Consider the following 15512-nt stretch of genomic DNA (forward strand, 5'->3'; position numbering starts at 1 on the left):
ATATTCATACTGGAGATATCTCTGGTAGGCCGTGTGTGTACCGAAAAATACGTTTGTACCTGGTTTGTACTACAAACATGATTCAATAGTGGCATCGTTTTTTTCAAACATGATTCAATAGTGGCATCGAAATTTTTACATTCTCATCGGTTAATTAAACGGTATTAGTCACTAATTAAATAATGGCAATTAGATTAATTAAAAACAGTCGGACAGAATTTTGTACGCCCAATCCTGTTAGTTATTCGTAGCGTAATTTTAATCGGACCATGGCCTACTGAATGCATTTTAGTAAGCCTTGATCGTTCATATGCCGAACAACACACACGACCACTTATAATTCTTATCGCATCAAAATTGACACTTTATTCAGTAGTTTCGCTAGGCAAAATACGCTTTTAGCGTACCGTTTGTTTAACCATAGCTGCGTTGATTTACAAAAAGCCGGCCAAGAAAGAAATTTGGTACTATTGTATAAACCACGAAATAGCTGTTTTATTTCAAAATACAAAGTGGGTAAATAAACTGACCCTGATTCCGACTTCAAGGCCAATCTGGTAAAATACACATGACCAATAAAATCAGTACAAATATGATGTGAATCGACATGACTTGGATAAAAAGTTGTTGGAATGAGAATACTTCAATATGATTGCTACAGCACTCAGTAGCTGTATATATGGCAGAACCTTTACTGCAGGTGGTAAAGAATGGAACAAATTGTTTTGGCATGGCAAGGAAACAGGCAATCAATTTATACAAACAGAAAGAGCTGAGTAAACTAGGTATTCTACACTACTGTTTTTTTTCATTTAGGTACAAGTGATCAACCAAATCAAATAAATTAAGTTACAGTATCTTAAAACGTAGACTGTCTAATAAGGCTCATGTAACATAAATAATTCATTTATTTTTTGATGCTCTGGTTTAACACAGTTATCCCAAGTTGCACAGAAAAGTTAAAAGAAAGAAAGGGGTAAAAGATTTGCACTACACAGCTATATATATTAGCAGCAAAACACCAATCGACATTACTCCTATTTTCAAGCACAGGTTTTAATCAGTGGCAGAATTATTGATGCAGCACTTGCACTTTATACAGTAGAAACCTTTGCATACTTCATGGGTGACTTGTGTGGCTGGTTTTCCTTACTTGCCAGAGATGGAGAGAAGGCTTTTTTGGTCTGACGCAGACGAAATTGCTTTGATAATGCTGTTAACCTGGGCGAACGAATTTCGACTTTGTTTTGTATGTTTCCAGGAAGACTAGCATGGCTTGTCTTGCTTGTGCATGAAAATTTGACATCCGCATTAAGTGACCTAGTTTCCGCATTACAATCATTTAACAAGTCAGGTTTAGGAAGTTTCAAACCAAGCTGTGACAGATTTGGCATTTCCTCTTCAGGTTGCGGGAAGCTGTGGTAAGAATCTTTCGGACGAGGCTTTACAGTTGATGCGATAAGGTTCTTTCTTCTCAGCATCCCACTCAGTGTGCGGTGCCGTTTCCTGTTTTTGCTGTTGTATTTTATAACCTCCTGGTGTTTAGTGAAGTTCTTTACAATCTTTTTCTTCTTAGCAGAGTTGGGCATCAAGGATACCTGGTCGTACAAGTTACTCATCGCATTTTCTGTCTCTGCTTTAGCTTTGTCAGTGTATTGAAGTCGTTCACTTGCAGTACGTTTAATAGCACTTGAAGGAGCAACCAAGAAGGTTGTGCTTACTTTAGGAGAGAGAAATTGTGTTTTGGTCTCTGGGAAATATACATTAGCAGCTTCTCTGATGTAAAATGGAGCAATCAGGATTTTTTGTGAATGCCTGATAAGGAATGCTACATGATTGTTCAACTTTGCAACACTCTCGTGTATGTCTGAAGCTTTAACATGGCGGGGCCAGATCAAGTGTGGTGTAAACATGGCTGCCAGATTTGCAGCATTCATTTTGTTTTCACTTTGATGTCTTGCAGTTTGATACAGCAGGTTGAGAATTCCTCTTAGAACTTTGCGGTGTGCTGTTGGCAACAGCAGTAGCAACAGTTGTAAAGTTTCAATTCGTTTTCCTTTGTTTGGAACTTCTTCTCCATTATCATCTTGCTGCATCATGTTTGCAATTTGAACATGAGCATTGAAGTGTTTTGATGGTAACAGTAAAGGTTCTGACAGTTGGCCTAGATAGGTTTTTAAAACACAGGCAACATCATGGGCCTGAAACTGACTTTTATCAAAGTCAATATACACTCCTGTTGACAATGCTGTAACCAATTGGTTCTGGCGAATAGAATTACCAGGTTTACGAAACAAACCTTCTACAGTAAGGTGCTTACCAAGAAAATCTGTCAGTTGCTGGATTTGTGACAGACTTTCATCTGTCAAACTGGAGCTAAGGGCAGAATACTTACTGTCCTTTTTCTTCAGAGGATTCCAGGACTTCTTTGCACTGAGATGAAGTTTGTTTCCTGAATCTTTTAACACAGACTCACAATCACCTCTCAATGTCTCCAATTGGTCACCAGGCAGATCAAGAAGCCTGGTCAGATGACTAACTATAAGCTCGGTGAATTCTTCCCATTTTTCATACTTTAACTTTATAACATTGTGGTCAGGGTCATAAAAATGCTGCTCTGGTAATGGTATGGACGTCTTGACCGGTGAAATCATTTTGGCAGTTAAATAACTAAATAGGCAACATCGGTATACTAACACAACACTGAAATAATGAGGACGGATATTTATAATAGAGATATAAATAACAAAGCGCTTTTTATCTTCTTCACCTTTAAATCTGTTATTACAACTTCCAATGTTTCTAATACTACTTATATGTGGCATCCTTAATTTTAAAGATAAGGCGAAGTATAATCAGATTTAGAAGGAATGTGCGAACGCCTAAACAAGATTAGATATAAACGCTATATGCAAACAAACTTGGGACAATCAAAATCGACCGTTGCTCTCTCGATTTGAAAATATCGTATTTCCCGGTGTACGCTGGTGGCGCTAAAGCATATCATTAAACTGGGGACATTATATATGCAACGAAAACCGTGTTTTTGTTAGCTAATTTAGTAATTTACGCTTTTATATTTGGTTCCTATTCAAATTAAAACTGTATTTATTAATTACTGTTGTTTTAATTGTTTCTTCTTTCTTTTCATACCGTGATTCTATGTTTTTAAAGCTGTAGACGTAAGCAGCTAGCCCAAAACAACTTCTGTCTATAATTCAATATGTTAAAGTAAAATACACAAGTAATGGATTATTCCATGTATAAAAACACGCCGCAACAACAACACAGTGCGGTAAGCAACTTGCTTATCATAAAGCACGTGATCTATTGTCAGGGAAGTTAAAGTTGACATGCCAGTAATTTTCTCAAAGCGATTAGCCTGGAAAATGTTGACACATCAATATAGATCATAGGAAAATTTGACAATGCTGTACAAACAGTTATGCCAGATCCATGAAAATTTCAGAAAAATTGGACAAACAAATGCAAAATACGACAAGAAACTTGGAAAAATGTATAAAACATAATTTTGATAGAAAAAATTTCGCCCATTTAGATTCAGGTGCGTCTTCAGTAAAATATTCGGTGAGTTAAATTGATAATAGTGATTTAGTGAGATGGATCAAACTATAAAAATATCAAATTGTGGAACACTATGGCAACGTTAGTTCCTTTAAAAACACCAAAATATTATACTTTTAATCCAATGTAGTTATTTTGTTTAAAAAACGTATTTATTACCCAATATATTTTCTGTTTTGTACTATTAATCAAGACCGAATACACAAATAAAGAATACTTCACCTTTCACCGCCATTTTCAGCGGCACGTTTATGACTGGCCATGTGGGCTTTAAAAAAGCACTGTACTGAAAATATCTCTTCACAAAGTTCACACTGATACAAACGCGGCCGAACTGTTGAGTCCTCTGTCTCTGTTGTTACTGGCAGTGATTTTAGGTCCTGTCTTCCTTTGTCGTTTGTAGCTTCTACTTTGAGCTTCTCCGACTTGGACTTGGTTTTCTCCAGTTTAGGCTTTGGGTGTACTGGGTTATGAACACCAATGCGGTTCGGTTTGCGAGTTAAGTCTTTATTGTCATTATCACTGTACTGTTTGTCTTTTTGCTGTGTGGGTGACGACCTGGATCCAGAATGATCATCACTGTTCTTGGAAGAGGAACTTTGGCAGTCTTCGTGGTTCCATCTAGTGTAGGTGATGTGAGGATTTTAGGAATTCCAACAAATTCAGTACCAAAAAAGTCAAACTCAAAAGTATTGAGTGTGTAAATGTTGTACTACAAGCAAATTTCACATAATGTGCCATTAAAATCAAATTATTTCATCATACTGAACTTTTTCCAAATTTCATAGCTGAATTGCAAAAAGCCAAAGATACTTACTTTATATGCGTTGAAAGAGCACCACTGTTTTTGAAATAGAGTTTGCAATGTGGACATCTTGGATTGTTAGCATCTGGTTTTACTTCATTTGCAAGTGTTGATAGAGCTATTCATGCAACCAGTTAGATCCAATAAAGGAAACATTTAATAAAAATTCAATACAATACCTTTGGTGACTTGGCCAAGAGTAAGATTTGGATGAGATTTGGCTCGATGTGAGTGCAAGGATTTCTCTTTCCAGAAGGTTTTGTGGCACGAATTGCAGGAATAAGGTTTTACAGTATCTGAGAAAAATAGAACCATGATATAAATCCCGTGTCCATTTGCAAATCTAATATCACCTTCCGATTTCCTTCTTTTCACTGTCGTGGAAACCTCTACGCATGACTGACTTCTCTCTTTCCGCTTCACCGCTTTTTCTTTAACTTTAGTTTCAGAAAGTTTGTGCTTTAGAGAGTTGGGAGCTGTAATAGATATTATATTAAACAAAACATGAAATATTCAGACAATAATTATAAACATAGTGGAGTTAAATTTGTACTGAACCTTCATATGTTTCGTTTATGATTGGTTTCAATTCTGGAGAAACTGGGCTGTCTGTATCATCATAGATCCTTTTTTAAGAAGACAGTTGTTAACACACATGTTGTGTTTGCATGCAATGTTGTAGCAATACTTACCCATGTTCTCTCTTAATATGTGGTTTCTGCACAAATTCTAAAGAAGATGTCTCATCACTAGAGTGCATAAAAGAGCCAGAGTTTCCGTAATTTATCTTCGAATTGGGAAAAACTAACTCTGTGTTTGATATGACCAAACCTAAATAATAAAATTAACTGAAACATAACTTTACAAACTAAACTCATTCAAAAGTTGAAATTTAAAGCTGTAGTATATTTGGCAGGTGATTTGGGAATAAATAATATTACTTAAAAATTAAAACTGACCTGACAAATCTTGGTCAGAAAGCAAAGCCTGTTCAAGGGCATTACATGCTGGAAGTAAACTGTTAATTTTAAGTCTCTTAGCAGCAGTGATGATCTCCTGGGTGTTCTTTATACTGTCCCCAACAGAAACTTCAGAGGTGTAAATGTAATCAAGGACCAACCTCAGTGCAGAAGCTAACAAGAAAACAAAATGTCGATATAGGCACAAAATTTAATAATGTTAACTTATTCGCCTCTAAGATTCCGGTAGCGAAGATTTAGAAACAAATTAAACGGAAAGACAGGATACAGCGACAAAACAACAGTGTTAAAACACGCTTACAGTTAAAAACATATTTACATTTAGTTAGAAGAAAATGAGTGTGGTCATTACACCTAGCAGACAAATAAGCCATTCTGTTTAATTATTATCAAGTTAAATGTATAATACAAAAGTGGGCGCAAACACAGCTTTTTGTATTAACTACTTAATCTAAATAAAAATAATTTACCTGTTATTCCCTGGAGTTCAATATAGCTTAGTGGAGTCTGTCTAATTTCTTCAGAAGCAAACAAGGTATGGAAAAAATCACTGCATGCAGCCAAGATAACTTTGTGTGCCTTGAACAGTTCACCTGTGGCAAAATAAGGCAAAATAACATAAGTCTTTTTATTAACAAAACTTGTATTTTAATACAAATTTTAATACATATTATTACATAATACCAATTTGTAATACATTGTACCTTGGGCAGCCAATGTAATGTCACACAACATTCCCAAGTCTTGTTGCCTGCTTAGTGATTGCAGCACCATGAGCGCATGATGTTTTCTTGACAATTTCGATCTGCACTGTTCATCTTTTACTAAAGGCTCATCATCCAAAGGCAAGCACGTGCTATCTGCAGCAGTATCTGAAAATATCCTTTGATAACGAATGAAAAGATATTTGAATTAGTTGGCATGCCTTGAATGGGTAATGGAGGTTCATACTGGGAAGCTGAGTCCTTCGTTTTCACCTTGAAGTAAGTACCTATGGTCTTGGTAGGAACCTTGTATTGAGACATGAAGTTTTTTGTCTTCCGACGAAATCTGTATTGTGTGCTTTCATCCTATTTAGAAATTAATTTATTGCAGAAAATCTAAAGATTTATTGCAGCATAAACATAAATCAACTAATATTACCTTGCATTCCAGTGTGTTTTGCACTGATGCATCCACATTTATCTTTTCTTCTGTTTGTACACAAACTTCTTGCATTTTGACTTGTGGTTTAGAATTTACAACTGGTGGTTCAACCTCTTGTTTTGTATCAACTGGAACTAAAAAAAAATCAAAAATCACTTTTCATTTCTTTTTCAATAATTTATCCCCATATGATCACCCACTTTTCGTGGCATCCTCGGTGAAATGTGAGATGACTCTTCCTCTGGTGATGCGGTCAAGATCATCTAATGTTCGTTTCTTCGGTTCAAAACTGCTTGAGTGTGCCATCCAGTGGCTAACAGGAGCTAAATCTTCGTCCTCGCTGATCGATGCTCTGAACAAGTAAAGTGTTAAGATATTCAAAAGAAAAAAAAATCTAACAGAAATATTTTTTTGTGAAAAAATAATTAAGATGTATTTTTTTTGGAATAGACTATATTTTTTAAATATATATATATATATACAGTTTTAACAAAATAGAAAACATCCTTTAAAAGTCAAAAATGTTTCAAATTAAAATTACTTTCTGGTTTCATCTTTTTTGACGTTTTCTTCCGGGGCTTCTTTTAGATCATCCATTGGGATAATAGGGAATTCATCAAGATCAATCTTTAAACCATCGTCCTGGTCTGCAGCTCCTAAATCTTCGGGTTCTATAAAATGGTAAGATTTAATACAGTGAATCATACACTTGAATTGAAACTATAAAATTGTTGCAAACTAAAACACCTAAACAGCCATGTAGGTTTTGAGTGGTTATGCCTTGACCCATATTTAAAGCAGATTTAAAAAAAACTTTTTTAGACAATGAAATAGTATACTGCAATGTTGACCAACCAGCAAAAACGTAGATATATTTAGGAAATTCTTTTTTTAGTAAAAAACTTTTGCAGAAAAAGTACAGATATGAATATATTTAACAATTAACATCTACTGTCCCAACCTTCAGCTGGTGGTTGGTAAACATCAGGACTTGTTGTTCCTGCATCTAAATACTCAAGCCTTGTCAACTCTGCTTGTCGTTTCCGCAACTTCTCTTCCAACATTTCAAGCACACCCAAGCTCTCATCATCCTGTTATACAAAATATATATATATGTCAAAATTTTATTACATAGCCTATATATACGTATATATTTTTTTAAATGATAATGTATAGCCTATATAATACAGATATGTATGTGCAATATAGTAGAGTGGGGGAAAATGGGACACCTTATCAATCTATTTTCACATGCCTTTTTGTAGTAAACAAAGAACATTCAAAAAATTATAAAACCGGATCCCCACGACTTCAATACATCCACTGTTTCAAACACGACCAGGATATTTGGATATTATGCGCTAAAGGTATACCATCTTTCCTTGCCCTACTATACATTAATTTTTAATTATTTTTTTAATAAAAATTATAAAATTTTGTTGAAACAGCTTTTTTATTTGCACTATAGTTTGGTGTACAACTAAAAATTAAAAAAATGCAAACCATTTCAATCTCTTCCTCTTCCACCAACTCCTCAACTTCTGTGGATTGATCTGCTTCACTGAGACGCCGAGAAGACTCTCCATATTTCAATTCATCATCAGATACTTTATCAAAACTAGAGTTGTGGCCCTGCGCAGGAAGAAGTATAACATATAATGCTAATATATTTTATAATTATTACTTATACAGATATTTAGAGGATAAACTTTTTTAATTAAGGGCCAAGGGATTAAGGGCCAAACTAACATTTAAAATTAAGGAGTTAACATTTCCCTTTTCTAACTTTCCACTGAAAGAAAACATATTAGGCAGAAATCAGAATGAAAATCAAATGCAAACACACTTACAAGACCAAGAGGGTTTTTGGATCGCGAATGCTTTTTGGATCTCATTGGCCAGTTATGGTCAACTCCACGAACTGCTATATCGAGCTCCTTCAAAACTTGTGGTGGAAACGTGGTGTCCCATGTTGACCTCAGTTTGTATAAGTCACCACGGGTTTTTCCGTCGGCCTATAAATAAAAACGCAAACAGGCTACAGCACGTTACTAAAAATCCAAAGGGGTTACAGCATTTTTTTCAATAACAGATGTCAGTGGCCTTATTTGGGCTACACACCTTTTCAAATACATTCAAAAAAATCTCCACCAAACTGTGGCTAAAGAGCTTCCGATATCGTCCTCCAAAGTTTTTGACGATTGAATCCATCAAATACAGGACGGGCAGTTTTCTTTTAAGAGGAACCTGAAAAGATGTCACAATTTTAACAGATTAATGACCCAAAGGGGCTTGATAGATTTGGCACAATGTGCACCATATAGTTTGTAGCTATGAGCATTGACTTTTTCTAGTGCAGCTTGGTGCCCTGCACATTATGTGTAAAACTTTGGTGCTAGTGAATAATCTTCCCCCCACCTTATTTGCTAACTCCTAGGTTAGGGGGTTAGGTGTTGATGGTTAGGGGGTTAGTGGTTATAGGGGTTAGTGGTTAGCAAGAAAAGGTTGGGGAGGAGAGATTTTTCACTAGCACCAAATTTTTAACTTATGAAGAGTGGGTTTAATTAATATACCAGACAGTTTTAAACTGTTGCTTACCTGGTAGAGCTGAGACTTTATGATAAGTGCAATGTCTGAAGCATGGTTTACATTTTCCTCTGCAAGCACTGTCAGCATATTTATATGAGGTTTGCTGTTGAATGTTAATTCAGCAAGAGAAGCTTCATATTCAGCTAATACAGAATCCATTCTGGTACAAGTTCTCACTCAAGAGCATTGAAGGCAGGATCACAGTTTGTTTTACCTATACAACTTTTGTATACTATAAGAAACATGCAATGATCCAAAAAAATCACATATACACGTTAATTAATAAATAGAAGAACATGTATGCACGAGTTGGCAAGTTTTTATACACGTTACACGTATAATATACGAGTCAATACGACTATATACGCAATACGCTCTGCTTTAACCACAGCATACAAGCAAAACACGATGCAGGTTATTTTATATTTACGACAATCAGCTATTTTTATTAAATTGATATTATTATAACCTGGCTTAAGTTCCAATCAGAACAGAAACAGAACAAACCTTCACACTTGCAACAGTTCCTATACCATCGCATTGCATTAAAATCACAATTCGTAACGAGAAAAACAGTATTAAACCAGATGCTTGCAAGGTTTGTGTATATCTAAAATATGTAGATTCATATATATGTTATATACAGTGTACTAGTGGGATATATATATACATATATATAATTACAAATATTAACTGTAAATTTTAACTTGAATACGACGTGAATCATAGGAAAGAGATAAAATCGTCATTGATAATATCGCTATGCTGCCGCCATTGTGGCCGTGCAAACTCTTATTGGGCATGTGTCTGACTGTCTTGGCAAGATTTAACTTGGTGATGCCGTGAAAAAATGATATTAGATAAAACTATAAACGGCGTCTGACCCTAACCCAGTAGTAAAGTTTAAGAATCCAGCAAGAATAAAGCAACATTCAGAACCTGTAGAATAAGCATTTTTTTGCTGATATTTCGTCCAAAAAAACTCACTACTTCGATGTGTGCGAACTAGATTTATTAGAACCTTAGTAAATGAAGTAATGAAGTTGTGTTATTTATAAGTAAACCAACTGATTAAGTAATTAGCATTCATGATAACTAAACAGACAGGGCAAAAACATTCACAGTAAAAAAAATAAGTACATAAAGCATGATGATAATGTACAGTTCATTAGAATGGAGTATGTGCGGATTCTATATATAATTATGTGAAAACAATTACAAGAAAAGAAACCACTGACATTCACTGAAAAGTTATGTGCATAATTAACATATATGATTGCAAAGCACTTAAAGATTAAGGATGGTGAAAAGCTAACATGTAAATTGGCCAACGCAGATGTACTATTATGCAACAGTTGGACAAACCGAAAAAAAAAAAAAAAACAGGACTAGAAAATGTCACACTATTTTTGAAAGTTTGTAAACATTTCGATAACTAATGTATCTGATAATGAAACTAAGATGTATAGACAGTGGTGCAGCTGTTATCAAAAATTACATGATAGTTCAGCAAAAGCATTAATTTATGGTGCAAAACAGAACTGCATACCGTAATTTCTGAACAGTGTAAAATTGAGTGCACAATGCACTTTAACTAAAGTAGGACCTGCACGAATTTGATCAATGGACATAAAAAATAAAATCTACAGCAATTTATAAATATAAACAACTAATTATGATGTAATTTAAGGTTAAGATTTCTTTGGACTGCGTTTTCCCCTCAGCAAACCTCTGAGGCTTTTACTTCTCTTCAGCTTTGTTGAGTCTGGACAGTGGTTGCCATTTTGAGTTGGCTTGTCTTCCAAGATGCTCTGATCTTTTCCAGGTTGCTCCACCAGCTCAGTGATGCTGTCATCTGCAGATTCCAACTCCTTGATTCCATTTGACTTTTTTTTCCCTGATCGAGTCATCCGAGAAAAAAGCTTAGTCATGCTGCCGCTTTTCTTTTTGCTGCGCAGTTGATTGATAGTTGGGCTCAATGAAGCTGAAATCAATATTTTTGTTATAATAAACCCCAATATGAATGTTAGTTTATTTTACCTTGACTATCATCCATAGCAAGTGAATTGCGTTGTTGTTGCTTTTGCTTCTTATGTGAGTTAAAAATAAGACTTTTCGTTCGGCGAACTTTAACTGTTTGAAAACAAGGCTGTTAATATAATAAGCAGTACACAAAATACACAGTTTTAAAATTTCTTACCTTCTTGTTGAACTTGCCCAACCTTTGTTCTTAGTTTAACATCTGATTCCAATGTGGATGAACCACTCTGCATCAAGGCAGGTGAACTCTCAACTGGATGAATTTCAACATTCACTTTTTCTGGTGAACTATTTGCCGCAAAATCTCCTAAAATAACATAAAATAGAAAACAATAATTCAAACATTTCAATATTAGTTTTACAAAGCTACCATTATGTTCAGTTTCCGAGCTTGCGCTTTCAGCAAATGTTAAATCTTCTTTATGATTTGTTTCATTTTGCTCAACTGGTTCGATTACAGTGAGAGCTTGTGCATGGTCAATCATTTCATTTGGATCCTACAATTAAATAAATGGCTTCATACAAATGTTGAATTCTACTCAGTTAATCAAATACACAATAATAGATATTCAGCTAATACTGCAATCAGGCATAGGGCATTTTTCGAATAAATTTTCATTCAACCAATTCTTTTATTTTCTATTTAAAAAGACTTTACAAAGACAAGTTTAAGTTCGCAGGTTAAATTAACTCTTTGTTAAATTATAAACTAGAAATTTGTTTTTAAAAAAGGCTTAGAGCAATTGATGGTTCATTAAACTTACTTTTATCACTGATTTAATCAAAATTGAAGTTTTCTTAACATTCAAATTGTGTTTGGGAGAATTAGATAGATCTCTTAATGCACTTGCTGCTACTGAGTCTTGAATATATGACACACCTGAAAATGCTGGTTAATTACTTTAAGTACGACAATGTTAAGATAAATATACTACATTTTAACACATGTTACATTTAAAACCACATTCTAATACATGCAATACAAAAAAAGCAATAGTTCAAAGTAGGGTAATACTAATACCTGTAACTTTTTTTACAGGACTGCCAGATTCACTGGAGCTGTTAGAATCATCTTTTAAGCTGTCGAAAAACATAGAAATAGTAATAATAATCGCGATTTCACCGGCTAATTAGCTAGGGTGTAGGTAAATAAGGTAGAAACTCAGAAACTACAGTTTCTGAAGAAACAACTTACCTCTTAACAGTAGTTGAGGTTACTTTCGTAACTTTTGTTCCAGAATGACTTGGTGATGTTCTAGATAAATTAAACATATTCAGAAAGAACAAAAGTCAAAAAAATAAACATTGTTTCCCAAAAACCATTGCTTCTATTTAGTATTTTGAATATCAATTTCTATTTAATATTTTAAAAATAAAACAGATATAAAATATGTCTATACATAATAACATATTACCACACCTTTGTTTATTGTCCTCCAAAAATGCAGGTTTTTGTAAGATTTCATTATTTTGCAGGGCCTGGAATTTTAGCATTAGTTAAAATTTAAATAGCTTATAAGAAAACAATGAATTCCATCTTACCTGGTTGACATGATTTAGCAGTTTTTGATCAGTTGTGGAGAAACTGTAACGTTTCATTGGAGTAGAACGAGGATTTTCCATCACAACAAACTATTGAATAAATTTAATCCAGATGTTAGTCCATTTACAGTTAATATACATATATGTCATATTTACAGAAAGAGCAAAAAATTTTGACAAACAGCAGGTTTTTGTTTGTTATAAAAAAGAAAACAAACGTTTTTCTGCAGCCTATTTTAGGTTGGTGATGTCCGGCGGCATGGTAAACCAAGGGTCATTGGATTTAGACCAGGATTGGCCTATTAACCCCAGGGTTGACCCGTTTGAGAGAATGTTGCTTACTTAATCCTCGCGTAGCTGGAAAACGACAGTCATTATAACACCGGAGTTCATACACCTCGTGCTAGCTTACGAGTTACCATGTATGTTACTTTATGTTTTTTTGTGTGTAGACATAGTCTACAAACTAACTTCTAATTGAACAGAACCAACTGGTTCTTCTGATGTAGAGTTATGCAGTGGAGCGACAAATTTATTGCACTTTTCCATGTCTATGGCATCGACTGATATTATTGCTTTAGCCAGTGGTTCAACTGAAAGACAAAATATCATGATTACTGTGTATTCTAAAGGAAAAAATATGTAAAATTAGTAAATTACCATTTGTCTTTGAAGGTGTGGCAGATTTAGGCATGATTTGTATTTCAAGCTGTGATGATCTTGAACTTAAATCAAACACAACTCGATCGTCCAATTTTCCGTCATTCAGTTTTGCAGTCTATACATTAATATAGGAAATTTTTATTGGACAGATTTTTTAAAATTAGTCTGGCAAAGGTACCTTATGCTGTGTAGGGGAATCAAGATGTAGATTGCAAGTTTCACTGCCAAGTATATCACTGACCTTCAGCACTACAATAATAATGATAATAATATTATTTAAATTATGCATAAACAAAGACATTGATCAATAGGTAAGATCACAGTAAAAGAAGAAGTCAAACCACCATAAAGCAACGATAACAGATGTTATCACACCACTTTACCCTTAAAATTGAATATAAACATTTTATTACGCAAATTAAACATAAATGCCAAATCATGATTTTTAAAACTAGCAAAAACAGTTACTGTAAAACTGAACAAACAGATAAAACAGTTATTGTCTAAATGGATAATGGTTCACACTTCTGAATTTTTCATAGCAATTCAATTCCTGACACCTCGTTGCAACTTAAAATAAGTTCACCTTTGACATGAAGCTGTTTTTCCCTCACTCTTATTGGTTTAGCAGGTCCTCTTCCAGAAGGAGTCCTGGTGATGCTGCTGAGTGATCCCAGACTCCCACTAAGTCCTCTGGATGCCATGCTAAGATTCCGAAGACTTTCTTTGCTTGGTGTATTGGCTCGAGAACCAGGGACTACAGAACAAATTTTATTTCTAACCTTATTTTTTTAAATTTTAGCCACAATTCTGGTTAAGTATCCAAAAACAAGACATACCCACAATGCCAGCAGCATTGAGCCTTGAACCAATAAACCCTGGATTAAAAAGACAGGTCCACTAGTTCCATTGTCACGAATTCGTATTACTCACCATATGAGTAGTTATATTTTTAACTTGCCCAATACAGCTGAACTCATTACAATAACTTGAACAAAAATAAAGGATAGACAAAGGGATTTAATCCGCATTTTGTAGCTTGACTAGATCAGTTAGAACTTTAGATCAAATACACATGAGTAAGACTTGCGAGTACTCACCACTTGCTGCCATATGTTCGAAAGACTTTTTGTTTCGGTTAATAACAGTTGGACCATCAAGAACTAAACCATCACTGAGGCTGCGACCAACCATTCGAGGTGTGTTGGGTGGTTCTGTGGGAATTATAACATAAGATATGTACCAAAAAAGGCGCAAAGAAAAAAACAAAAAAAAATTATAAAAACCTAGCCTAAGACATGCTAGATATATCGTAAAAGGTTTGTTGAATTAACATAACGAAGAAAAAAAAGCAAAACAAAGGACAAAAATGTTTCGACAAGGTAGCCAAAAACATGCTACATTGCTACATATATGGTAAAAGGAATTTCTGATTTAAATAACAGAATTGGAATCCTAATATAATGATATTATATTAAATAGTACTTCCTTTCATGTAATGGCATTGCAGCATATTCATTGCAACATAGTGCATAGTGCATACTAGGAAGTTTAATTTGTATACAGTAAACAGCTTACTAAGAAATTCTTTGTTGTTGGCAGTTCGTCCAACAAGAACATGATAATATGATATAGACAGCTTAATAATTAACATGTACATACAACAAATAGAGTCCAAAATACTACAGAGCATAATTTTTTTTTGTAAATATTTACCATTTACATCCTTGTATGTAGTTTCATCATCACTGTCGCCATAGCAACTCTCTTCTTCTTCGTGAGCCGAACTCATGTTTTGTGACAATGGCTCCCATGTGCTTACATTGAGGAAAAAGACGGAGCTAAGAATCACATCTTTCAATGCCTCAGCTATCGTCTGTATGAGAAATCATTTAATATTATATATTATAATATATTATTATTATATTTTAACATATAGCAAGGTAGGGAAGTGTGGGACACCTTTTATTTTCATTTTCGTGACCGATTTGGTAGTGAACAATAACATTCAAAAAAATATGAATGACTGTTATAGACTGTTAATTATTGTTAAATGTTTAAAACATGATTAAGATATTTGAATATTAGGTGCTAAACGTGTCCCATCCTACCTATTATATCATTAGTAATAACAAAATATGAAATACATCTATAGAACCAGA

General features: G+C 34.3%; 3 protein-coding genes across 4 annotated transcripts in view; all 3 read right to left on the bottom strand.

Annotated features, from left to right (window-relative positions):
• Positions 1 to 468: 468 nt before the first annotated feature.
• On the bottom strand, positions 469 to 3087 carry LOC100175553 (rho GTPase-activating protein 19). Its single transcript, XM_002130724.4, has one exon. The coding sequence runs from the start codon at positions 2823 to 2825 to the stop codon at positions 1095 to 1097; it is 1731 nt and encodes a 576-aa protein (XP_002130760.1). The 5' UTR covers positions 2826 to 3087; the 3' UTR covers positions 469 to 1094.
• On the bottom strand, positions 894 to 9339 carry zf(c2h2)-55 (zinc finger protein 55). Of its 2 annotated transcripts, none has more exons than XM_009859927.2 (18): positions 9115 to 9339; positions 8638 to 8763; positions 8367 to 8531; positions 8020 to 8148; positions 7478 to 7607; positions 7058 to 7187; positions 6717 to 6868; positions 6514 to 6650; positions 6296 to 6440; positions 6075 to 6242; positions 5841 to 5963; positions 5350 to 5523; positions 5083 to 5221; positions 4949 to 5016; positions 4744 to 4866; positions 4570 to 4686; positions 4403 to 4508; positions 894 to 4206 (listed from the first exon to the last, which is right to left on the bottom strand). In XM_009859927.2, the coding sequence occupies exons 1-18, from the start codon at positions 9262 to 9264 to the stop codon at positions 3804 to 3806; spliced, it is 2685 nt and encodes an 894-aa protein (XP_009858229.1). In that variant the 5' UTR covers positions 9265 to 9339; the 3' UTR covers positions 894 to 3803. The 2 variants fall into 2 exon arrangements, with proteins under 2 accessions (XP_009858229.1, NP_001041468.1); NM_001048003.1 differs by having other exon boundaries at positions 3249 to 4206; positions 7058 to 7087; positions 7486 to 7607; positions 9115 to 9311.
• A 756-nt stretch (positions 9340 to 10095) lies between these two features.
• LOC100176306 overlaps positions 10096 to 15512 on the bottom strand; it is a 7463-nt gene continuing 2046 nt past the window's right edge. Inside the window, exons 7-21 of the mRNA XM_026834206.1 lie at positions 15067 to 15239; positions 14451 to 14564; positions 13937 to 14107; positions 13529 to 13599; positions 13348 to 13465; positions 13159 to 13280; positions 12688 to 12777; positions 12566 to 12624; positions 12341 to 12400; positions 12167 to 12225; positions 11910 to 12025; positions 11516 to 11642; positions 11306 to 11452; positions 11146 to 11238; positions 10096 to 11089 (exon numbers count right to left, since the gene is read on the bottom strand). Of these exons, the coding sequence (XP_026690007.1) occupies positions 10797 to 11089; positions 11146 to 11238; positions 11306 to 11452; positions 11516 to 11642; positions 11910 to 12025; positions 12167 to 12225; positions 12341 to 12400; positions 12566 to 12624; positions 12688 to 12777; positions 13159 to 13280; positions 13348 to 13465; positions 13529 to 13599; positions 13937 to 14107; positions 14451 to 14564; positions 15067 to 15239 (1813 nt within the window). The 3' untranslated portion in view covers positions 10096 to 10796. The remainder of the gene's footprint in view (positions 11090 to 11145; positions 11239 to 11305; positions 11453 to 11515; positions 11643 to 11909; positions 12026 to 12166; positions 12226 to 12340; positions 12401 to 12565; positions 12625 to 12687; positions 12778 to 13158; positions 13281 to 13347; positions 13466 to 13528; positions 13600 to 13936; positions 14108 to 14450; positions 14565 to 15066; positions 15240 to 15512) is intronic.

This window comes from Ciona intestinalis, chromosome 4 (genome assembly GCF_000224145.3).
Source record: "Ciona intestinalis chromosome 4, KH, whole genome shotgun sequence".
Classification (NCBI taxonomy): domain Eukaryota; kingdom Metazoa; phylum Chordata; class Ascidiacea; order Phlebobranchia; family Cionidae; genus Ciona; species Ciona intestinalis.

What these genes read in the sequence shown, in the direction of transcription:
- LOC100175553 (XM_002130724.4), bottom strand. Translation starts at nt 2,825, where the DNA reads ATGCCACATATAAGTAGTATTAGAAACATTGGAAGTTGTAATAACAGA.